This window comes from Galleria mellonella, unplaced genomic scaffold (assembly GCF_026898425.1).
Source record: "Galleria mellonella isolate WM207_F2 unplaced genomic scaffold, CSIRO_AGI_GalMel_v1 utg159, whole genome shotgun sequence".
Lineage (NCBI taxonomy): Eukaryota > Metazoa > Arthropoda > Insecta > Lepidoptera > Pyralidae > Galleria > Galleria mellonella.
Genome location: NW_026442004.1, coordinates 2,508,773 through 2,535,152, shown reverse-complemented (window position 1 = coordinate 2,535,152; position 26,380 = coordinate 2,508,773). Strand labels below are relative to the sequence as shown.

General features: G+C 31.7%; 1 protein-coding gene and 1 long non-coding RNA gene across 3 annotated transcripts in view; one reads left to right on the top strand and one right to left on the bottom strand.

Moving 5' to 3' along the window:
- The window catches only part of LOC128200144 (uncharacterized), a 43,318-nt gene extending 29,297 nt beyond the window's left edge, over positions 1-14,021 (bottom strand). Inside the window, exon 1 of the long non-coding RNA XR_008252562.1 lies at positions 14,005-14,021. This is a non-coding gene — a long non-coding RNA (uncharacterized LOC128200144). The remainder of the gene's footprint in view (positions 1-14,004) is intronic.
- Positions 1-25,466, top strand: part of LOC113518840 (protein artichoke) — a 116,887-nt gene extending 91,421 nt beyond the window's left edge. The window contains exons 2-7 of one of the 2 annotated variants that reach the window (XM_052892540.1): positions 4,077-4,333; positions 17,320-17,583; positions 18,545-18,644; positions 20,474-20,763; positions 21,383-21,529; positions 22,052-25,466. In XM_052892540.1, coding sequence (XP_052748500.1) covers positions 4,082-4,333; positions 17,320-17,583; positions 18,545-18,644; positions 20,474-20,763; positions 21,383-21,529; positions 22,052-24,976 — 3,978 coding nt within the window. In that variant the 5' untranslated portion in view covers positions 4,077-4,081 and the 3' untranslated portion in view covers positions 24,977-25,466. The remainder of the gene's footprint in view (positions 1-4,076; positions 4,334-17,319; positions 17,584-18,544; positions 18,645-20,473; positions 20,764-21,382; positions 21,530-22,051) is intronic. The other variant, XM_026903845.3, reaches the window with a different exon arrangement.
- The last annotated feature ends 914 nt before the right edge of the window (positions 25,467-26,380 follow it).

Genomic DNA, 26,380 nt, shown 5'->3' with positions numbered 1-26,380 from the left:
TATGCGGACATAATAGTGCCAGTGCATGTTGATTACTGTTTGTAGTTTGGACATTCATTTGTTGCTATTGAATAATTTTCGGAATTTGTTTCGGTAAGCATTTTTTACATAACAACAACAATGTGTAGCAACTTCTTTCATCTCTACCAATGCAAAAGTATGTAAGTATGTAGTATTCTGTAATGTTTATGCGTATGATGGTTACCGTTTATCAGCTGGACCCATAGTTTGTTTGCTTTTCTAAGTATTATAAAAAGTGAAGGAGAAAGCAATTTTGAAATATAACCTTAAATGGCGAGAGACTCATACCCATACATTAATTAAGTTTTGTGATGATTAAGGATGATGAAGCATTTTTTACTTGTGATTTTAAATTTTGTAGTTGATTTTTGTTTAATAATATTATTACTACTAATAAATGTATACTCTCGTTGGTAATATTTTAGTATTTAAATGTTAGGCTTATGTTGTCCTGGTGGTAATTTGGAACCTGTCCAGCTCATTTTCATTGGATGGTATAAATACTTTGAAATCTAAATAAAATTGTAGATGTAATTTAATGTAATTTAGTTTATTAAAAAAAAAAAAAAAACTTTATCAATTTTACAAAATTAAAGTGACAACAATAGGGATAAACGCATTTTGATGTTACATTTTAAGATTTTTAGAAAAAAATCTGTGATTTTAATCGTAGATCCTAAAAGAAATATTTTTTATTAATTTGCTCAGAGTAGTCATATCATGTAAATGCTCGAAAAGAAAACAGTAAAAATCGGTCTTGAATCAAATTGGAAGTTTTTTTACATTTCTACTTTATGCGTATTATAATTTACTCATTAAAAATATTTTTATTAAGCATAAAACGAAAACAGATGTAACAAAATATTAAAGTATTTAAATCAAGGAAAATGAATACTTGTTCTCGGAAACGTAATATCCAGATTGTTCAAAAGACACCCTCAACCGAAGAAGCCTTTTAATTCATACTCATAGTAACCGTATATTGTTGTTATTTTAGAAATCCCTTTCCGACAAACAGCTGAAAGTACGGGAATTCGGGAATAAATAAACCAGGTAATATTTACCGAGACCTCAACGTTCCAAAGTTCACAAAGTTCGTGGAAAGGGTGTAAAAATTTATATTTGGAGATATCAAAAAGAGTACTTGGAAAGATGAGAAGCCGATGATGGGAGATGGCGGGTGAAGTTGCGAACAAACTAAGCTAGTTTCGGACGCGATCCGCACAACTTTCCACATAAATCGGGCTTCGTTAATAATTTACCCATTTGGAATTCGCATTCGAAGCGATTTTCAAGTATGAGACACAAAGAACGTGACGGCACAAACATGCATTATGCGTACTGCTTCAACTACTGGCTAAAGTGTCACAGCGTAACACAGTGTCTCATTTCATTAACTAGATGAAAAACATCGAACGATAACTCGTTAGCGTAGTACGGAGTGGATCGGGAAATTTTACAAGTTTTGCAATTTACGTGATAAGGTCGCTCGTTGGCTTCCAATCCCAGAAAGAAACAAAGGGGAAAATCCTCTGCCAATAACTGACGTAATATTTTAGATGGGTGTATTCCTCAAAATAAAAATCCCCGCAAATTCCGTCAATCACGAAAGTTTACATAAGGATAACTGTCGAACTTTAACGCGATATTCAGGAATGAAATAAACAAAGGTCCGCTCGTAAATTTGTTGCTTACGAGGAGCTTGTTTACGAGGTGTTTCTTGTTGTTCTCAGCCCGTTTATGTTTGTATCGACAATTGGGGTTTCGTTTATGGTAACGAAGGCTGTGATGGTAATGTAAGTGGCCGCAAAAAAAAACAAAACTAGAAATCATGGCGTGACCGTTTTTATTGTCTTCTAATGTGACACTTAAGGTTTGTTATGGAAATATTGCTGACCCAAGGCACAATAACATTTGAATAACATACCGGGCACTAGTGTAGGCAACTTGATTCAATATTCAAATAGGGACCTAGGTATTCCCTGAGCCAACGTGAATGTACATGTGTAATGAAACCGATAACTGAAGGAGCGAGTAAAGTTTTTACAGGTGTTTTTATGTTAGAAACTAGCGACCCGTCCCGGCTCCGTACGGGTACATTATTTGTATAACTTTTAAACTGTTCAACAAATTTTAGAAAGGCTGATATTTTGGCGTATGTGAAAGTATTACACTAATATTCTCTAAGATTTTAGAATGAACAGCATATCCAGCAATTTGATGTGTGCATATTTATATGTCTTCCCGCCCCCCTCACCTCCGCACCCCGCCTACTATTTTCGCATGGCCAGCGCCAGCGATAACGAAATTTTACTGGGTTATTGTTTGTATTTCGCATTATCTTCTGACCATCTGTATTAATTAGCATGCTGTAAAAAGTAAACTTGATGAAATTTCCATTTTGATTTAGCTATTTGTTTTTATGAGAATCTATAAAGTTTTTTTTTAATTTTAACACGAATAGCATTTTTTGGCTGTGATATTAAACTTAGATATATGGTGTTACAGCCTTTTATGTAAAGTTAAAAGAAATTAATATTTTTGTGTAGATTATTCCTTTATTTTAAACCATTCAGGCAGAGTACGCTATATTATAGAGTTTTACCGAATTCAATTACATTTATTGTGATTAATTAATGAAAATATATATTTACCAAACTAAAACGTAGCCTATAGCACTCAGGGATAATATACCTTTAAAACAGTGAAAGGATTTTCGAAATCGAGAGACTTTGTACAAAAGTCGATTGCTTGGGTTTATTGCTTGGTTTTCAACCGCGAAGCAGTTGTGTTTGCATGGCTGTGTTTTGGTTTCAAGGGTGGGATATGGCGTGAATTTACTGGGTACAGAGGAATAACACCTGAGTCCTCAGGAATGGCAACGCATGGGGGATATCACGAGCGAAACAGTATACTCTGTTATGTCCATGGTACTGTTCATGTCTATAGGCGACGGTTATCACTTTCCATCAGGTGGACCGTCAGCTTGTTTGCCATTCTAAGTTGTATAAAAAAAAATCGAATCAGTAGTACCGGAGATTATTCTGAAGATACAAACACAAATTTACGACTAATATTTTAATCACTTTGCTAGGATTCAAACAAAATTAGCGTGCATTTAGCCTGTGCCTGTAATATATACGAGTACAATAAGGTATATTATTACATCATGCTCTAGACTGCCTTTGAGCACTGTAAGCCTCTTTCATTTTTCATTAAAAATTCTTTTAGTTGTGGGTCGTCTAGATGAAATCGCTTGTACAAGCGACAAGACTCATTGTAATAGTCTCATCTCGTCTTTTCTATTTCGTTCACTATTTTGTTATTCTTTTTTATTTTATGCATTATAACGTTAAAATAAATGTTTTGTGTAATTTATTTTAATTTTTAATGTAATGTAATATGTACATGCTCATAGTGTACGATAGATAGTGTTGGTTGGAGTTTTTTCAGAGTGAGTTAATAAAATAAATGATAAAATTTTAATTTTTTCTGTATGAAATTTTTGAAACTATTGCTTTGATGTCGATTGTAAAATGTAGACTCTTTTTGTATTTCGAATGTTTTATTAATTTAATACTGCTATAATAATTATACTATAATAGTGTACCAGAGACAGAGACACTATGTCTCTGTCTCTGGCAAAACTCATCTGTATGGGTACCTCTGTCCCATTCGTATTTTGCTGTGAAGTAATTGTGTTTGCATGATTGTATTGGCACTGTATATTCTGTGATGCCCATGATACTGTTCATATCTATAGGCGACTATAACAATTTTGCTTAGATGGATTATTAATTTGCTCGTTATTTTCTAAGTATTACGAGGAAAAGTTATATAAAGGGTTGGAATGATAAAACAGCTTTGTCTCTATCCGGTCACGAAGGTGGCAAAGAAGTATGCAGGCCGTCTGATAATAAACGGTCACTGTAGCCTATGGATGCCTGCAATACTAGGGATATCTCGTGTGCATTGCCAACCCTTTATTTATTTTGTAATTGCAATTGTTATAGTTTTCTCTGCATTTAGTAACATAAACTGTTTTTTTTCTCCAGGCACAATGTGGCTGCTTCTCCTTCTCTTCATGGTCCCAGTGTTGGGACAACAACAATGGGTGCCGTGTTCCGAATTGAATGACGACCTTCGGTACCCTTGCCGCTGCCGCGTACAAGTAGACAGGGCTCTACATTTGACGATTCTGATGAACTGCGATCATGTGGTCTTTGGTGGTGATTTTCCGCCATTGCCATATGGTGCTCCGATCATGTCGTTCAGTCAGAGGTGGGCTGGTCAGCAGACGTTGCCGACACAGGTTAGTTTTTTTTTATTTATAAGGGCTTTTACCTTCTTCAGGTATCGTACCCTGAATTGATTTCTTGAATAAAGTTTTATCTACTTGAGAATTTAGTTGAAGCGTATATTTTTACATATTACACTTTGTTAAAATGGTACATAATAAGTCGAAATATAATTATGGTATTTATATAACTATATAATATATTCATAGATAGTCATAGCACAGTTTGTTTACAAGTATTTTTGGAAAACTGACCTTTTTAGCTCTTTATATTTGGAGTGGAAATAATTACGCCGAATTCTGTATGGGGAAGTTAAATCAAAACAATCATCTCATCATCATCCAAAATCATCCAAATTTCATTGTATCTTAGGTATAATTTTTTAAGTTTGATTATTTGATAAATATAAAAATATTAAGTACGTTCACCAACTTTCTGTAATATTAACATAATTATAAAAGAAAAACAATTTAATAAGAAATATGTTATTAATTATTGCAAATAATATTTGTACTTAAATATTTTTTGACATATAATTTATCCTATTATTAATATTATAAATGTGTAATTATAATAAGGGTAAATAAATAAGTAATTTATGCGGGTGAAGCCTCGGGGCACAGATAGTCATGTAGTAAGTAATAATTCCAAAACATAAAAGTTTAAAACAAAAGAACAAAAAATTAAATGGAAAACAGCAACGTGAAATTAAAAATTACGAAGTTATACAAAAATGTTTAAATATCAACTGTAAAGTACTGTCAAAAACATTATCTACCTTTCGTGACGATCGTATAAGGGATTTAGGTTCATTTTACCATAAAAAATCGGTAGAAGCTACAATTATGGTTTCAGTGATCTTCAAACCATTATTTACGGATATATAGATAATGGGTTTCTTACATTCACTGTTTTGTAGATCTGTAACAGTTTTTATGAATGAAAATAAATTGGTACCCTACTTGCGTTTTTTTTGGATAATTGGCGGGATTCCTTTGAAGGATAATAGCTGAGAATAAAGTCAGATTAGCTAGCTTATTCATTAATGATGAACTGCATTGGGTTTTGTAGGAGACCGCGTGCAGGTCGACCTTTGAAGGTACATCTTTTGTAAGAAGGACATCAGTTCTATATTGATTTGTTGTGAGCAGTGTATAAAATATCTGACCACTTTATCTAGGGTATATGGTACCATTAGCTGTATTACTTAACTATGTCTAAGTATATTAAGACTAAAAGTCTCCTATGCGTAAATCCAGAATACGGTCCGTTTGCATATCAAATATCATTCAAGTTTATTTATCCATTTATGCGTTTAAAAGTATTAAAAATCTTTAAAAATTGCATTATATGTACGAGTACTTGTAAATATCTAAAGGGACATAACGCGTGCAAAGCCGCGGACAATAACTAGTAAATTATAATAGTGTATTATAATATCTATTATTTCACGAAAAATTGTATAATTCCTGCTATAAATGTAAAGGATTGTGGTTTATATGTCGGTACAAGTTTGTTCAAGTGTTAAATTAGGACAAGTTCATTAATCAATGATAGTTGTTAAGTAAAAGCGGCGGTTACCAAACCACAAACCACAGCAGAATTTTGGACAGAGATATGGATGACAGAGATGTCGCAATTACATTTACTTTTTACGTGATAATTTTTTTAAAATATCAATGAAAGTTTATAGGATGAAGAAAAAAGCGTTACTGATATTGTTACTGATGGAATTCTCGAAAGAATTTAGTGTAGGATAGTGTGGCTATTGATATACATATATGATTATTGGTTTAATTAAGTATTCCACCTAGAATCCAGTGGTAATATTCATAAAATTGAATAACTTTCTTCAAGAATCATAGTTAATATTAAAAAAAAAAAAAAAACAGAAATTTATGCAAACTGCGCGGTCTTCTGATTGATTTAGTACAAAAATGTTAAAAATCTATTTTGTACTCCTTGGCACAAGTTATTCAATTTTAAGAGTACTGTCATTGTGTTTGGGTACTTACACCTATTACGGCTAATGCTGTATAGCTGTTCTAACATCGCGATAACGGGGGAAAGCTATTGTTAGTAATGACGTTTAACATGTCCATTGCAATACAATTTATCAGGTCGATCTCCATGCGGTTCCCCTTGGAAACTATAGTGGTTAATTCTTGTTCAATTGGCCCTTGCCATTATTCTTATCTGTCACCCTTTACTGGTGCCCCGCCGTTGCATAACGATAGCACATGTGGGGTTACCATTCCATTTTCACCTATTAAAAAAAACATCGCGTCAGGTAAATTACGTCTTCTATTTCTGTTCATGTCTATGACTTCGGATATAGTGTGGTTGAACAAAAACCACCTACAATTTATTTAAATCCACAACTTTGAGCTCCAATATTTACATCCATTGTAACGAAGTGCTATAGCAATTACTTTCACGAATGTCTTGAGTTTGTTTCACAAATGTCTTTAAGATTCGTTCTAGCTTAAAGCGGTCTTTAGTAAATTAATCTTTGGGTTTTGAGGTTTGCCTGATTTCTAAAACAATTTACTTCTAAATTAGTTTGATTGGTCTACAACATCAAAATCTAATCGACAAATATCAAAATGTGTTAAGTATAAAAATAAAATATTTTTTATTTTTTTTTATATGAGAGAGGGGTCAATAATATATAGTAATACCTATATATTTTAGTTATAATGTCTATATATTGGTTCAATACCGAATATGTTAAAAGTCTGTTATCCAAAACATAATATTGTCTAACAGATTTTTGACATATTTGAAAATAGAGATACGACCGATATGGGCGATATTGAAATGGGTGATGACCCCTTTTCTGCGATCAATGTTCAGAGAAACCCAAGATATAGATATCGAATCGGTATCTATATTACCCATGCCTAGTGAGAGGGCATCAAACGATCATACGGTTCATCATATTATAAACATATAAATCTTTAACTGATCACTGGTGAACATAAGCTTCTCCCTTGCGGAGTTTTGCTAGTAGTAGCCACGCTTAGCAGTACGATTGGCAACAGCAGTTAGAGGGGTAAAGGGATTGTTAGCAATGGAGTTTGACAGCCCCATTGCTAGCAATATACCCTATTAGGTCTACCTCCACGTGGTTCCCCCTGGAAACCATCGTGAACAATCCTGTTAAATTCGTCACGATAGGCTAATCGGCCTGCTTCATCTTCACCTATCATCCTTCACTGGTGCCCCGCCGGTGTATACCGATAGCGCGGATGGGGTCCATTATCCAGTTACCATTCTATTATCACCCATTAAAAAAAACCGCAGTTAGGCTTTAGAGGTGTTTTAAGAGAGACGATGCTACCCATCTCTTTCGACTTCCCTTTGTCGCCTCTTATTACATCCACGGGAGAGGAAGACAGGTGGCCTATTCTATGTTGGAATCACACGGCCAATGCAGTTCGCTTGATGATAAATGATAACTGCAGTCCATGAATATTAACGACACCGGGGGAGTCGCCAATGCGTTGCCGGCTTATATCCGTTGAATAAGCATTTCATCCTACTTCCTATTAATATTAGAAATGTATAAGTTTGAAGGTTTATGCATTAAAAATGTTTAAAAAATAAAATTTGTAAAAGATGTAATATCCTTGTATGAGCGTGACCAGTAGAGGAATAATGATAATTATCACCTTCTTATCCATAAAATCTCATATGCTTAATAGGTTTATTTTAGATAAATCATTTTATATATTGTTAAGGATAATAAAGTAGCAAAGATTAAATAAATGATATCTAAGTACGATAAATATTTCAAGCTGTACGCCTCAAAAATATATAAATTTAACTGAACCATAATTACGTAAATGAAATATAAAAATGTGCTTTCTGGCAATACAAAAGAAATTAGGATGTTTTTGTATTTTAGAATTAGAATAAGAATTACAATTTCTAGACACAATAGAGTTTACAAGTATTCAATTTTAGAATTCATAATTCTAGATATGGAATGATTTATTCCAGAAAGATAAAAAGTTGCTTTGTAGATAGTTTTTGCTTTTAGTAAAGAAATCTTAATATATCATATTATAAGTTATAAATTTTTATACATTTCAATTAATATTTAGCATATAATTTCTTTCACAGAATTAGAATTTGCATAGATCTGATTCCGTGAGAAAGTTTCTAAATAAATATATGAAGCACTTACCTATTGAAGTAATAAAACTATAAGAAGCTTCTATGAGAACACTTCATTAAGGATATTATCAATGTAGTACATATAAATATTCTACAGGATATAATCATTTCTTGAGGAAAAATTACTATAATCTTTTTGTCTAATAAGCGGGTTGATCGGCAAATATTGCGTGAAAGCTAAGGAACAAATTCAGATATATAACACTTATTATAATGAATTTTATAATTATTCTATAAATTATAACTATCTAATAATTATTATTTATACTCTAAAAATAAAAGAATATAAAAATAAATTAGATAGTTGACTAAAGTCTTTTTTTACATGTGCCTTTAAATTAAAAAATACGTAGTATGTTATATTACGTTTATGGTTTTCCCCATCAATAGGGAAGGCAAAAGGACTGAGCCTATACAGCCGTTGTCTATCTTATAATATGACACATAGATGTTGTCTGTTATTGCTAATGTCAGTGTCAAATTGCCTTTTTGTATTTTTGTGCTTACTTTTTTGTGTAATGTATACTCGTATGGCAAACGTATGTAACATACATCCCATCTGTTTTATTTTAAGTGGTACTTTTTTAATGCTAAGATAGTCGTATTTATACGTTCTGATATTAATAATTGACTTAGAAATTCTAATGTAGTTTTAGATATACAAGTAGATATATTTGTAGTAAATCAGTCTGTGAATATCATCTAAATGATTAAATTACAAACTAATTTACTTGGAAAATTAGAGATGGCTAAGACAATATACTAGCTGATTTCACTAGATGAACACGCTATTTTCATGATCTGATAAACATGGCTCGATGGATAGAATAATCACTTGATAAATTTGTATTAAAATCGCAGTCATTGTACCACTATCGTTATAAATTACGAATAGGTACATAGCATTTGACCAGTATATCAACCAATATTATAGTGTCAATTACTTGATATACTAGTTAATAATAATGATGAGCGATATTTGATATCCATTATACCTTATTACGTACTATATAATATAATATTACTCATATTATTTTTACTTGATGGTTGGTTGGTGGCCATTCACATCAGCTTGTTGATCATTCAAATTGGGTTGTATTAGTCATTTAAACTAGATTCATACAAAATTATTATCCAAAAATATTTATAGTTATATTAGTCATTTAAATTTATTTAGATTTTACATAAAAAATTACTATCCAAAAAATTTATAGTTAAGTTTAATTTAATAAAAAAGATTAATATTTGTAATCCTAGTATCCGCAAGTAAAAAAATAAAATAAATGTGAAAGTTTGTAAATATGATTCATCATTTGTTATTTAGTTAAGCTTAAATTGTTAAAAAGATATGAATGAAAATGCACAGATGTCATATCGTAAATTCGGAAAACACGCGATAAAATAAAAAAAAAGGTATAAGCGATTGTCACTTTATTGTCGTTATTCTAATTTTTTAAATTAATTAATAATACTGCAGTTACACAGCTTACAGTATTTTTATAATTATAATGAATATATACACACTTCATTTATAAAAATCAATCACTGTCTATTCTGTCAAAATTCCAGATGCATTTATCTGCATGCATACATCTGAACATTATCTCCCTTTTTTCAACAATTCGGTAACTATCCACTGGCAAGAATTAGTACAAAAAGTATTCATGTGAATAAAGCTACGAGTTAAAGCTAGTATTACATAAGACTCCGTAGTCATACTGCAATTGTAATAACATTTTATTACATAAAAGCGTCGGTTTCAGCGCTATACATTATTTAATTTAATTAACGTGACATTCAGCCTCAGTTTTCACTTATTACAGATTGTCAGAGTTACATAGGTCTGTAGTGCTGACACAGCTTATTGGATGGTTATTAAATGTATTATTAATAGATATAACAGATACTTTAATTTCAAATTGGCGTATCGTTTGTTATAAGTAATCAAACACCGCACAATTAGGAACAAAAAACACTACAAAATTTTGTATTAACACAAATTGCCAATCTATTTGTCATAGAAAACAAAATACATCAGTACTCATCAGTTAATTGAAACCAATTGCTAAACAATTAACTAAATAAAAAACAAAGTCGCGTTATACCTAATATCGGTTATACGAAGATATAACAAGATTTTGTTCTAAATCAGTTAAGAATTGGCAAAGATATTGCGTAGCATACATTAAATACAATTAATGGTTTTATGGAGACCATGTTGGAGGTCGACCTGATGTTTGCAATTGCAAGGTCACAATTGTTAGTAATAGCATAGTATTATATTATCTGTGGTAATAGGGTGACCTCTCTTGCCATATGATGTTGTGGTAAAATGATCGCCTCCTATACAGATTGGCTGAGCTGAAAACAAAAAAAAAAAAAGAAGTAAAGTGTTATTTAAATTCATCGAATTGTTACTGAGAAATAAATATACAAATATCTTTACATTTTACGTTTATAACAGTAATAGAAAAAGAGATTAAAGTATGTTATAAATAGAGTTTTAATAGGTAGTATTTTCGGTATTACTTTCAGATATGGATATTCTGTCAATTAGCAAAGTTGGATGTAGGTTACTGAATGAATAATCTGTAGTTAAAAACAGACAACATAAATTCCCTTTATTTTTTTACTTTAACTCGAGAATATAATAAAGTACAAAGTTTAAAACTATCTACAGTATTTTTTAACTAAATTTTTCTATGTTATTAAAAATTTAAAACGTTATTATAAGACAGCTTATAACTTTAGTTACATATAAGAACAATTCACAAAACATAGTTGCTGCTAGATATTTACATAATATTTAATAATGTTACAGTAACTGCAGTAAATTTCTACTTAAATCGCAACAAAATTAATACTACCATATATATTAATTTTAATATATAAAATTAATATATATTAGTCATATAGTAGCAAACCGTATCTACTGTAAAAAATCTACTAGAATATAATTGACAATCACCTTGTTAAAAAAACCTTAAAACTGTACACTATTGTAACTTTAAGCTCCAGGGATGGGCAGTAGTGTCCCTTTTAAAACAACACTAAGAGCCTGACCGGTCTTAACTTAGCCTAATCGGGGAGAAAGGGAGGGAGTTAGTGATGGAGACTAAGAATCCCATTGTTAGCAATATACCCAGTCAGGTCGACCTCCTCGCGGTTCTCCCTGGATACTATCATGGTTATTTCCTTGTGAATTTGTCATGATGGGCTAACTGGCCTGTTTTCATTCTCATCGATCATCCTTCACTGGTGCTCCGCCAGCGTATTCTGTTAGCGCCGGCGGGGTTACCATTCCATTTTCACCCATCATAAAAAACCTAGCCTACTCCGCCTGCCAAGCACGGCAGCTGCTGGTAAAACCCTTATGGGAAATGCCTATGTACAATAGTGAACAGTTAATGGCTGATATTATGATTGTATATTATATATTGTATATTTGACATAATTATTTTCATTATCGTCTTTAAATGGCATCATTGCAATTCCCTTAAAACTAATAACTTATTTTCGGGATATCATTCGAGTGAGATAATTTTTAATATTATCACTTCCATTTTCAACTCCAAGCGGTATTGTTGTAAATATTAACAATACAATAGCTTCTTCAGTGCTCTTGATAGCTTTGTATCCAAATAATGTTATGTTTAGCAATCGTGACTAGTAATAATCTAACTAAATTGAATCTTATATCAATACTGTAAAGGATTAGTTTACCTTAAAGAGACTTTTGTATAGATATCATTGACCTGTATGAATATAGGTCAGTGACAAATGTGTTGAAAAGGATAGATAGACGTAGCTGCCGTGCATTGTAGCGGCAAAGTTCAGAAACCCTTATTTATACTAATATTAAAGCGTTTAATCGGTAGTCATGAAAGATATATATGTAGTATTGGGGATAGAGAAGGACGTAGCTTATTTTTTATCCCGATTAATCAATACATTCCGGTCACGCGAATTTTCGGGTCGAAACTAGTAAATTATAAATTAACTAGTTACGCCCACGAGTTCGTTCGTGATCAGCATAAAAAGTATACATGAAGAAGGACAACTTCTTCATCTGGGGGGAAAGGGAAAGGATGTCAGTAATAGGGTCTAATTTCACCATTACTAGCAGTACACCCTATCAGGTCGACCTCCACACGGTTCCCCGTGGAAACTGTCGTGGTTAATTCTAGTGGACTTCGTCACGATGGAATGGACGAATGGACTTATCACCTCTCACTGGTGCCCCGCCAGCGTATACCGATAGGGCAAGCTATTAATATTTCAGTTAAAAAAAACAGATATTAAATATGTACGTATGTATTTATATGTTAAATTTTATAACAATTAATTTACCCACGAAGTAGCTCATTTACCCGTTAAAGCGCAAAAGACAGCAAAGAAATTTAAAAAAAGCAAACTCATTTTTATATTTATAATATTAATATTATGAACGACTAGCGACGCGTCCCGGCTTCGCACGGGTGCAATGCTAAACCCATAATTATCCGTAAGAGATAGACATATACCATCGCGAACTTTTTGTAGACCTTCTAAAGGTATAAAATACTGTAGTACATTATTTTGATCTATATCGTAAGGTTCAGCCAGCGTTTTCAATGTAAGCCCAAAAAATCGACATCACATTAGAAACCTCTAAAATTATCAGTGTTTCTCTATTATATTATACATGTATTGTACATATAAACCTTCCTCTTCAATCACTGTATCTATTAAAATGAAACCGCATCAAAATCCGTTGCGTAGTTTTAAAGATCTAAGCATACGTAGGGACAGACAGCGGAATATATATATATATATATATATATATATATATATATATATATATATATATATATATATATATATATATATATATATATATATATATATATATATATATATATATATATATATATATTACTCGATATTTTTGTAGATATAAAGTAAATACATATAGCCTCTCAATAATAACCTAGATTTGACAAATGTCAAAATTTATAATGAGATATTGTAAAATAAGTTGCTAGATTTTATAAGTAAATATTTATAAAATCTAGCATCGCTAAATATGACTACTTTTTTATACCACAAAGGCAAACAAGCATATAGCCAGTCTGATGGTAAACAGTCAGTGTAGTTTATGGACGCCTGCAACACTAAGGGTGTCACGTGCGCGTTACCGACTGAAGAAACCTTCATATAGATTTTTTGAACCCCAATTAGAATATTTACAAATGTTAATCATCATTGTGATATAAAAATTTATATGTCAACAGATAATATATCGTCCGCTATGATAAGATGATCGTATAGATGCATTCACATTTGTAATTTAGTAGTATACTAGGAAAATAAATTTGGATACAAAGCCATTCAATTTTGCGATCCAATGTGTTGGAGTGTTCGACGGGAATCAGCATTTATCGGCTCATTTGTTTTGTCCAACAACCATATCGGTTGTGGAAAACATTTGTAATGATTCGATGCGGTGTATCGGATGAATTACCAGTTGATTTTCAATATGTGAAACACGAATAGACAAGAGAAAAAGAACGTTTTAAAATTTGCTTGCTGTGCTGCATCTGTTTGTTTCTGATTGCATTCTATTGATTGTAACTTGTGTTGCTGCAGAGAATATTTGCTTATGTAGGTACATTCACGGTGAGAGCTCTGGAAAAAAAAATATTCTTTATTTGTACTTTATTGTATAATGAAATTTGTACATAATGTTTTATTTTTTTTTCTACCAGCTAACTATTAGGTAGAAACTGAAAGGGTAACGGCCACTTTAACATAGGTACATATTTTATCTAAGCAGCAGGAAAATAAGTAAACTGAATGCTTCGAGTTTATGCAATATTATATGATAAAGACAGTCTATATAATTAATATTTTGGAATACCATTGTGAACAAAATATAATAATAATAATAATATTTTTGATAAAATTTATTATTTTTATACCTTAACACAACTTTCATTATATCTCTGTAACGATAATTAAATATTTAAACCAGGTACAAAATTATATAGGACTAGTCTTTATGTGCAACTTCGGCCGCATGACCGTAACATATTGCTCGATCGGGATAAAAAGTAGTATCAAAACATTATGAATTGGGGAAGATTCCGTGTAACATACGTATACAAATATTAATTCATATGAAATTTAAGAAAGATTTTTCTTGAATTTCTTTGGGATATCAGGTTCTATTCACTTGGAAACTATTCACACAAAACAGTGGAATACATCTAGTATAGCAAAGTAGTATCAAAAACATGAAAATTGTTAAGTTACGTTTTTATTTAGCCTGTAAGGATTTTTACAATTGCATTATATTATCACTATAAATAATACAATTGTAAAATTGTTGCTTTGTGGTTCCGGCATAGAATGAGCCTAAATGAGAACTAAGGAACTAAGGAAATTTAATGGTCGAAGGAATGGTCAGCGGCGTTCCTCTTAAAACACCAACAAAGCCTGTCGTTGTCAACCCACCTGATACGCGTGGCAACTACTGAAAAAATCCCCTTATAGGAGATGCCTATGTTCAGCAGTGGACAGTTAACAACTGGTGTGATATTATGAATAGAAATTTTAAAATGCATAGAAAAGAAAATATTATACATACAACAGCCTGCATTAATAGGATCAAAATTTTATCCAAATTCATGCGAACAAATGCACGGGATGTAGCTATAGTTTGTGTTAGAATTGATAATACTAAAGCACTTGAATATCATACATTAGATGCCAATTCATCTTTAGCAGAGAGCTCTCAGTTGCGGCGGACACTTCACTGAAGAACCCAGATAATGTATTCGAGATCATAAGTTTGCAAACTCTCGGGACACCAAGTTCAGTTTGGGGATTCACACTGTTCAAACTGAGATCAAGATCGACAACGGCAGTTTGATGAGTGAATGTTGGGTCGTATTATACTATTGTGTATACTGTGAGAGATAGATTCAGTTTATTTGTATATGTAGGTACTTTATAAATGTTCATACGTGTATTGTTAGTAAAAAAAGTTTGGATTTTTTTGTGAAACTTAGAATGATAAATAAGCTGACGATCCATCTGATGGAAAGTGGTAACCGTTGCATGTAGATATGAACAGTACCATGGACATAATAGAGTATACCGTGTCGTTCATAATGCTGCACAAACTTGTTCTCTGTCATTCAATATCAACTATATTAACAACAGAAATGGTAGGCGGTACATCTGTAAGTTCTGCATTAAATAAAAATAATTAATATACTACCTCAATTAGTTATTGCAATAAAAATAGTATTAAATAAATATCTAATATAACACAAAAAGTTATAGAAATATGTGACATCATTAATATATTCGATTAGAGAACAAAATAGATCCAAAATATTTATATGTTATAGTTTAAATGCAAGTAAACAATAATCAGTGGTGCCCATTTTGAGGCGACATTTCTCTAAATTTCTTAATCAAATATTATATACTCGTATAAGTCAATAATTTTGTAAAATTACTGTTTTACGGGCCTTTATAAACTAAATTTCTAATAATCTTGACTTAAATATATTAGAAAATTAGTTCATAATGGTGTTTACATTAAAGATTTCGCTGTGATATCAAATTGAAATTTTAATTTTAAAGACAGGTTTAGAGACTCGACTCTAATAGGGACCTGTATGTAATTAATATAGCTCTAGTTTTATGCTCTATATTTATTTGATTATTACATCTTAATATTATAATACTAAATACTTCTTTATATAAGAATATATATTATTTTTACGATATGTATGTAAAGTTATTTGTGAAAAAAATTGCTTTATTAGAATTGTAAACCAATTTATTGGTTTATTTAACAGAAATAGAACATGGCTCTAATAAATCAGTTGGTCTATCTAAATGTAATCCATATTATCTGTATTTTAGTATAAATTGAGTGATGCATGTACTTGTATGTATATGATCCACGATATTTCTTTTGAACAACTGCGTCAAAGTAAGAGCGGCAAGGCACGCAATGAACCTAATTAAGTAATGCGTTTTGCGGGATTTCAAAGGCTTTTGTACTCAAACGTAACGGCGTAGAATATCACAAGTAGGTATAACCACAGAAATATAATAATATACTAATAGTAATAACGCAATAAACTAATTATTTTAAATACATTATTTTTACACAAGTTATTGGCCTAATGAACATTTAAATTACTGATTTACAATTCTTATGAATACAACAAATTCGAAAGTTTACAATAATGGATGGATGAAGGGATATTTGTTACTTTTTCGCGTAAAAACTACTGGACGGATTTGAATAAAACTTGGTATACAGGTGGGTTATTTATTTATTATTTATATAAACGGGCAAAGCCTCGGTTGTGCCTCGGGATATCTTTTCTTATTTTCCTGATAGGTATATAATACATTATAATTTTTCCTTTTCGGTAATGATTAATATCCATTGTAAATATTCTTTACAATTTTATAGATAAGATTTTATATTGTCTTCTGTTGTATGGTATACCTATTTCTGTTTGCTAACTATTATAGTAACTTAGAATAAATAATTTGATTCATACAATACATAGTCAGCGAACATTTTGGATGGGCGGAATAATAAGGCTCTGACTACTCTATCTTGTATTATAGTCGTAGTTATATTTATTTATTTAATAACTTTATATGTTAAAAAGGTATGTTTTATGTATACAGTATTAAATTGTTAATTAAGCACCTTATTTATTTTATAACTTTATTGTCCATTAATTAAGAACATAGGGCTAAAATTGAATTTAATATTAAATAACAATATTTTTTTTTCCAGATATTCTCGTCCTATGGGTTGCCTCTAAAAGAGTTGGACTTTTCCCACAATAGTCTTCGTCGTCTTCCCGACCGATTACTTGCTGGGATCCGTGGCAATCTCACCAAGTTGGTCCTCGCTGACAACCTACTAGGGGACAATCTTAATCCCATATTCTCTACAGCCGAGCTCCATAACTTGCCAGCATTAGAAGAATTAGACCTAAGTGGGAACAGTATAAGAGGAATCGAAGAAGGACTGCTCATTGGTTGTGATCTTCTTAAGGTATATATTTTTTAGTATTTTATTCAGTAAAGTTAATAATAAATAAATTAAATAAAAACTATTGGATATATTACATACCGCCATATATTTCCAAACTAAGCAGGTATTGTACTAAGGATACTAGACATGTTAGAAATACTGACTTTTTTTTTGTAAATAGCTATTATACAGAGAAAACAGTCAGACCAATACAAACAACTCATGAATACAAATATTTGGAATTCACTGTTTGTTTTGTGACTTCTTTCGACTTTATAATATTTTTTAAAATTGTTATATTTTGTTCCACTTCCACAAACGATTGTGTTGTACGGGGATCGAATTCACGACCATTAGTAAAAACGGTTCATCATTCCGCTATTCTACCAAGATTATCAAAATATATTACAGACATACTTATAAACAAGATTAATTAAAGCATAATGACATCTTTTAATCACTATTATCATAAGAAGAGTGTACATTCTACATAGTGTAGTACCTATCATATTATTTGTGATCCTACTAAATTTATGTCGACAAGGCGCCTTGGTACAAGGTTTGATTTCGACTTATTCCATTCTTGTACTGATGTATATAACGTGTTTTGTTCCCGTTGCCATTTGTTACGATGTCTTGGGGATGATAAGGAGTAACTCATTGTGCTTTTGATTTATTTATTCATATTTATTTACCAGAGAAATACTTTGTTCGTGACGTAAAGCAGTTGTGTTAGAATGGTTGTCTTTCGTTTTGAAGGGTAATTAAATTTTAGGGTACAGAGGCATAACACCTTAGTCGTCAGGAATGGCAAAGCATGAAGGGTATCGTGAGCGATAGAGTATACTCTGTTATATTCATGGTAGTTACTATTCATGTCTATAGGTGACGTTTACCACTTTCCATCAGGTGGGCTGTCAGCTTGTTTGCCGTTAAGTTGCGTAAAAAAAAATTTATATGAAATCCCATTTTTGTGTTTCAGATATTACGTTTGAACCGCAACAATATAAACTCCGTGCCTTCCTCGTCTCTAAACGGCCCACAGGCGTTACGAGTTATTTCTTTACGAGAAAATAGAATAGGTAAGTTTATTGTTACAATTTTATTAAGTACATTGTATCTATAAAGTTTTATTTACACAAACACATTCAGAGAGAGATGGAATGAGAGGGAGGTGGAGAGAGATAATTGAATTTTTTTTTGAGCCACTGAGATGGCAAACAAGCATATGGCCTATCTGATAGTAAGCGGTTACCGTAGCCACAGATAATATAATACTATACGAGTACTAGTACCGTTGCCTATGAACGCTTGCTATACCAGGGTCATTACGCGCACGGTGTCAACCCTGAAGAAACCTCTTTATCCCTTTTTTGAAGAACCCCATGCAACCATGCAACCTTGACAGCGAGCTCATTCCATAACCTGAGCGTAATATATAAGAATAGTTTTTCGGTTTTATTATAATTACGTGTATTATCCTCAGTGCTCAGAATAATTGTTTTATATAATGTATAATAAATTTTATATATGTGTGTAGTATATGTCAGTCTCAGAAAATGTCTGGGCCTATTACTATATAATGCAATAAATATATATATATATTGTATCATACAAGTATATAGTTGGTACATTTTGTAATTAAAATAATTTGAATGGTGATTTCTGTGTGAGTTGCTTCATTAGGTTATATTTTACTTACTTCTTTCTGGTGTTGCTGGATTTCGGTCTCAAAGGATAAGATTAACAAATAAATTATCAGCAATAACAACGAAACGTGATAAATAAAAGAGTAGTACAATTAACTATATCGCACTAGATAAGATACTTTATTCTTGAGCACGTTACAATGCAGTGCCTCATGACGACGATATGGATACATGATGGATCATGCTTATAAATAAGGGTTCTTATCAGGTCCGAAAATAGAGAGATTCGTAGGAGTAACTGCGAAGACGATATAAATAATCGTAGATTTAGTGTGACGCACGGTAATTACTATTCTAAAACTAGTGTATCAAGTTCCAAGTTAGTGATGTAAAACCTACAGTTTAACTTCTAAAATATTCTTGATTATCATGTTCAGTTACATCTCACCTTCGTCAAAATAGTTAGCTGATCTTTACACAGGAGGGCTGTGGCATAATCATAATCTTGTTTTAAGCCTAAGTAATATATTTTATGTACTCGTAGATACCTACATAGTGACGATTTATAATAAAAAAAATTTGTTGCTCTTAATTTCTGTCTATATCAAGACACAATTACGAATTCTAGGACAAAAATTTCATATAATGTATGTATATAGAATATTAGAATAGAACATTTTAAATATGTTAATTGGTATAGTATGAAAAATTAAAATAAGTACGGTATAGATTTTTTTCCATACATCAGTTTTATGTAAATACAAAGACAGATATAGGGACTGAATAGATACAGACATATATATATATATATATATATATATATATATATATATATATATATATATATATATAACGTGAAGCAGTTGTGTTTGCATGGCTGAATGGCGTGAATTTACAGGGTACAGAGGAATAACATCTGAGACCATTCTAAGTTGTATAACAAAAAAAAACATATCGAGTGCTTCGTTTGACGCTATTTTGAGATATTTAGGTATGGATAAATACAATTTTTAAACTTTGATTATAAGTTCAAAAAAAGAGGTTCTGTATTTATTTGATTTTTTAAAAATTATGTTACATTCAATGTTGATTTTTAACATTCTTGTAGTATTCAACAAAATATGCTATCGTGTTTGTTCCAATAGTCACACGCGTGAGATAAATAAAATTCGAATTCTAGATTCGCTTTATCCAGGAATAAAGTAAGGAATAAATAGAAATTTTACTTAACTTCACTAATTCTATTTCTCTAAATTTCGCAGTTTCAATTCGACAAGCGTCATTCGTATCACAGAAGACTTTAGAGGAGATAGATCTGCATGGAAACATGATATCCACCATCGAGGGAGGAGCGTTTATAGGCTTGAGTGCACTACAAAATCTCGACCTCGGTCGGAACAGACTCTCCAAGTTCAACAGCGATGTCTTCCAAGGCATCGAGAACCTCGAAAAGTTGGACCTCTCGGAAAACTTTATAACGGATTTCCCGACCGTTGCTCTGAAATCATTCGTCGCCCTCGGATCTCTGAACCTTTCCAGCAATATGATCACTGTAAGTTTCTGCAAACTTTTTAATTTGATGCGATTCAATTAGGAACGACAAGCGGAAGTGATTTGAGTTGATCCGTTGTCAGTAAAGAGTTATCGGGACGGCAATTTATACCAATAATTTTCAATAATTCATGGTTCGTTAAATAATTTTGTTAGTGAATTTGATTTCGACTGAACGAATAATAATATTCTTGAATGTAATAAATTTAACTTTTATAATGATTTTCACTTTATTATATTATTCATAACATAATTATTATATTGTTTTGATGACGTCAATGGTTCAATATATAGTAATTTAGGTTTTTCGCTGTTACATAAGATTAAGCTTGTAAGTTCGAATATCACAGATACAAAAAAGTACATATGTGATGATAAATATGACTTTATTAAAAATGTACATCCTTTCTCTTTTCATATTGAATTCGACTATACGTACTGAAATGTGGACAAGTGATGAGTTCTGTAATAATAGTAACAGGCGATACAATTATAGTTTTCAGTTTGCTGCGCTGTATATAAATTTATGATGATGCTGAACAGTCATTTAAAACAATGAATAAATTTATAAAGGTTTTATTAATAAATATATAAATACATTTTATTTTGGTTGATTTCAGAATATCGATAACAGTCATCTCAGTACTCTGGTCTCGCTACAAATGCTGGATCTCAGCAGGAACAATCTGATTAAACTGTCACCGGGAACTTTTGTAGGTCTTACTGATTTGCTGTATTTGGATATCGGAGTTAATTCTCTTCGGACTGTAAGTATCTAGGTTTTGATGTTATATTTATTATATTGATTTATAACAAAGGTTTGTCAATTTTCTAAGTTGCGATATGTTTAAATATATTTTATACATACAATGACAAACAAGCTGACGGCCTACTTGATGGAAAGTGTTATGTATCAAACAGTATCATGGATAGAACAGAGTATATTATTTTGCTCATGATACTCTTCATGCGTTCCCATTCCTGAAAATTAACTATACTTCTGTATCCTGTTACATTGCCATGCAAACACAACTGTTTTACGACAGAATTATGAATGGGACAGAAATACCCAAGCTGACGACATTTGTACAACGTCTTTCCCGGGTTTAATATATAATTATATTATATATTATATTTAGTGGATTACTGTAATACTATGAGTGAGCTTCCGATTATAGTTAGTAGATTGTTAGTTTTTTTTAATATAAATTCCATAGATGTTAATTTAAGTCCTGAGATAATTATTATATATGAAACAGTATTCCCGAGTGAAATGTTTTCTTTTTCAGGTGGAGGATGATGCATTTGATGGCTTGACTAGTCTTCGAACTTTGCTTCTACGTGATAACAATATACTTTTGATACCAGCCACTGCTCTTTCTCGATTACCTAATTTGGTCTCTGTACATTTAGGATATAATAGAGTGACAGCTTTGTCAAGTGATATTTTGAGAGCGGTGTCGGATAGAGTTACTTCATTAGTATTATCTCGAAATGTAATTAGGGAGCTTCCACCCGCAGCTTTTGATCACTTCAAAGCATTACATCATTTAGATTTGTCAGGAAATTTATTAAACTCAATAGCAGCTGAAGTTTTTTCTGGTCTGGAGTCAACGCTTCAATATTTATCTCTAAGCCAAAATAGGATATTAGGATTCACTGGACAACAATTGAAGTTCTTAAGCCTTTGGTATTTGGACATATCAGATAACCAAATTTCAGAAATACCTATTAACGCTTTTCGATCTATTCCAAGTTTATTGCATTTGAATATGAGTCATAATGATCATATCAGTACTCTTCATCAAAATGTATTTGAAAATAATCAAGTTTTAATGACTATAGATATGAGTTATATAGGATTAAAGGCTCTCCCAGTGAATTTATTTTCAAAAACTCCCAATTTGGAGCATATTTATTTATCGCATAATAATTTACAGGAGATCACGGAACATACCTTTAAGAATCTTAAAAATTTAACTGTTTTGGATCTCTCATATAATAACATTGTTAATATTAGAACTCCAGCTTTTGTTAATGTAATGTCTATACAATATTTGTCTTTAAAAGGAAATCAACTTAATGCCTTCAAGGGCGAGTTCTTTAATACTGGCACTAGTTTGGAAGTAATGGACTTGTCAGATAATCAGTTAAGTTATTTGTTTCCCTCTTCATTTAAAATACATCCACGTTTAAGGGAAATTATATTAACTAATAATAAATTTAACTTCTTTCCATCAGAATTAATAAGTACATTACAATATCTGGAGCTAGTAGATTTATCAGGTAATGCTTTGAAAAATGTTGACGAACTCGATTTTGCTCGACTTCCGAAATTAAGAACTTTATTATTGGCTAGAAATGAACTGGAAACGATAAGTGAAATGGCGTTCCACAATTCAACCCAAATCCAATATTTAGATTTATCCAACAATAAAATAGATCGCTTGGGTGATAGGCTCTTTGAGGGACTAATTAGATTAGAGCTTTTAAATTTGGGTGGAAATTTACTTACAGAATTACCTGAAAATATTTTTGACCGTAACAAGTTACATATGTTAGAGAAGATTATATTGAGTAATAATATATTTGAGCATCCTCCATTAAAAGCCTTACAAAAACAATACTTTTTCGTTTCCTCCGTAGATTTATCCAATAATGAAATTGTTGATATACCAGCAGAATATAGTGTTATGGTGAATATAAAAAAGTTAGATTTATCTTTCAATCCGCTTTCAGAAAAAACCTTGAATCATATTTTGACCGAACCAAAAACTGTTAGAGAACTAAATCTTGCAGGAACTGGAATGAATATAGTGGGTCAATTAGAAACTCCATTTTTATATAGTTTGAATTTGTCTTTCAATAATATCACATCGCTTTCGGATAAAACTTTTGCCAGAACTACATTATTGGAATCAATAGATCTGTCTAATAATCAAATATCGGATGTATCTAGGTCGTTAGCAAATTCCTGGCCTAAACTTAAAAATCTTCAAAGTTTAAATATTTCCAGTAATCCTATAACTATGATTACGGAAGGCAATTTTGATGGACTTTCGTCGCTTCGAGTTTTGGATATAAAAGATTTGGATAAATGTACTAGGATAGAGAAAAATTCTTTTAGAAGTTTATCAAATCTCATTGAACTTAGAGCATATGGGTATCCAAGACTTGGTTACTTCGATGTCCAAGGAACTCTTCAATATTTATTAGCTTTAGAAAAATTAGACGTCGAAGTAAAGGATACAGCTATCGGTGCTGATCAATTACATTCTACTTTACACCCACGCCTTGAAGAGTTAGGAGTTAGAGGATCTCGATTAAAAACAGTCTCATCAGGAGTTTTAGCCGGTTTGAAAGCACCAGCTATAACAGTACGATTTCGTAATACATCTGTAACAAGTTTACCACCGGCTTTATTGTTTCCTTTACCAAGATCGTCTCAAATTATAATAGATATTGCTGGTAGTCAGTTGTCAACACTACAACCACAATTATTGGTAGCTCTTGATGATCGTCGTGCAGACCTATCAATGTTTGGTCTCGAAACGAATCCTATTCGGTGTGACTGTAATGCTCGAGCATTGCGTAGGTGGCTACCAAACGTTGGTATAGACGATGTTCGTTGTGAGTCACCAGAACATTTATCTGGATTTTTACTAGTAGAAATTGGAGATGACGAGTTATCTTGTGACACAAAACGAAGAACAACAGCTTTGTCTTCTTCTTCTAGCATATCAACAACAGTACCACCTCGTTTAGTACATCGTACTTCAGCAGAACCTGATATTATCTGGTCTGTTGCACCATCTCATGAACGACCAAAGGTCACTGGGGAACCAAAAGGTGCTCCAGTAGTTGGTGTGGCAACAACGAATAACGATGATAATCTAATAATAGGTATAGTAGGTGGTGTAGTTGCATTTATAGCTATCTTAATTGTAGCCATATGCGTTGTTAGATTGAGAATGACAACAACATCATACAGAGGTGGTCCTTTAGCTAGTAGCCCAACCACTGGTGCTACTCCAATGTGGGGTCCACCATGGCCTGGATATGCAGCAACCTTGCCTCCTGCATCACTGTCTAATGCCACTCTGCCTCACAAGGTGCAACCAGGACCGGGATCGGTACGATATTTAGCGCCACCACCACCGCCAGCGCCTTATTTTATTAGCTTGCCCCCACACGATGATAAAATTTATCGGTAGGATGCTTAGTATAATAAAGTTTTAGATAGACTGCTAAGGTATTATTAGTGCTATGCCATTGATCATGTAAATATTATGGTTCAGAAAGAATAATCATATCAATAATTAGGTTTTTTTCAGAAACCTTGTATTCGTACGTTGTTCATATCGTTATAGATATTTATTGCTTATTAAGTGATTTTATTACTTAATTAGTATTCCATTTTATTAGATTTATCGATCCTCAGGCTAGATTTGATTAATCTAGTCACCAGTGGCAGTTTTTAATTATTGATTTAATTACTTTATAATGAACTCAAAGACATTTCATAATTAAGAATAATAATAAATTAAGTAAAGCATTGTACTGTTTACAGGTGGTATGTTTATTATAATGTAAAATATTTATTTAACACTTTTAAGGTTAGTACTTACTGATGTTGCTATAATCTATATATCTATATCCTAAGAATATAATTAATTATATTATATAATATAATTAATTATATTATATTAATTAATTATATTATATATAATTAATTAATATAATTAATATTCTTAAGATTAGTTGTATAGCTGTGTAATTCTAATATTATAATTATTTAAATAAACATTTGTACTAAGTATATTTGTATCTTTTTTATACCTTTATTAATCATTAGTTGTTATCTGCAATTTTGAATACGTGAATTACAATTAAAATATTTGTATGTTAATTTTGGATAGGAATACGTAAATGGACTATTCATTTGTGTACTACGAGTATATTTAAATAATTTGAATTAAAAATTTGTTTAAAAACATACTTTAAGATTATATGTAATCTTAATTGTTATCATATTTTAATGTGAACGATGTAAGGATTGTCCACATCGAGGATCAGAGAAAAGGACATGTTCTTGGTCGGTGCCCTCGGGAGCCCAAGCACCGCTTATCAAAGTAAACGGAATTAGGCAAAGCACCCCTTAGAGCATGACTCTTATTAAGGCTCAAAAGGGAAGCTCAACCCCCAGGCTTGCCCTTTGAGTGTAACGCTCAGGGAAACACAATCTTTTAATGTTATTCTTCTTACATTATTAATTATCCAGGCCATAGATTTAGTATAAAGATAAAGATATATACAAGTATAAAGATATGAAATGAAATTATAACACTGTTAGCATTTTGTTGTTTAAAAGTGATTTCACTTTCCATGACGTTTAGTCGGAAAAATATTTGAAAAAAGTTTTGCTTTGTGTGCATTTTGTATCACACACTGCGCTTGTTAAAGCTTTTGTTTATGATCACGAAATTTGCATAAAATCCGAACGCGTGTCACTTTTTCGGAGGAGTGTAAATGGAAATAGGTCTTGCAAACAATGTTTCCGAACGCGCTTTGTGAACGTATTTCAAAATTGAATTCTGCCAACCGTTGTTGTACAGGGT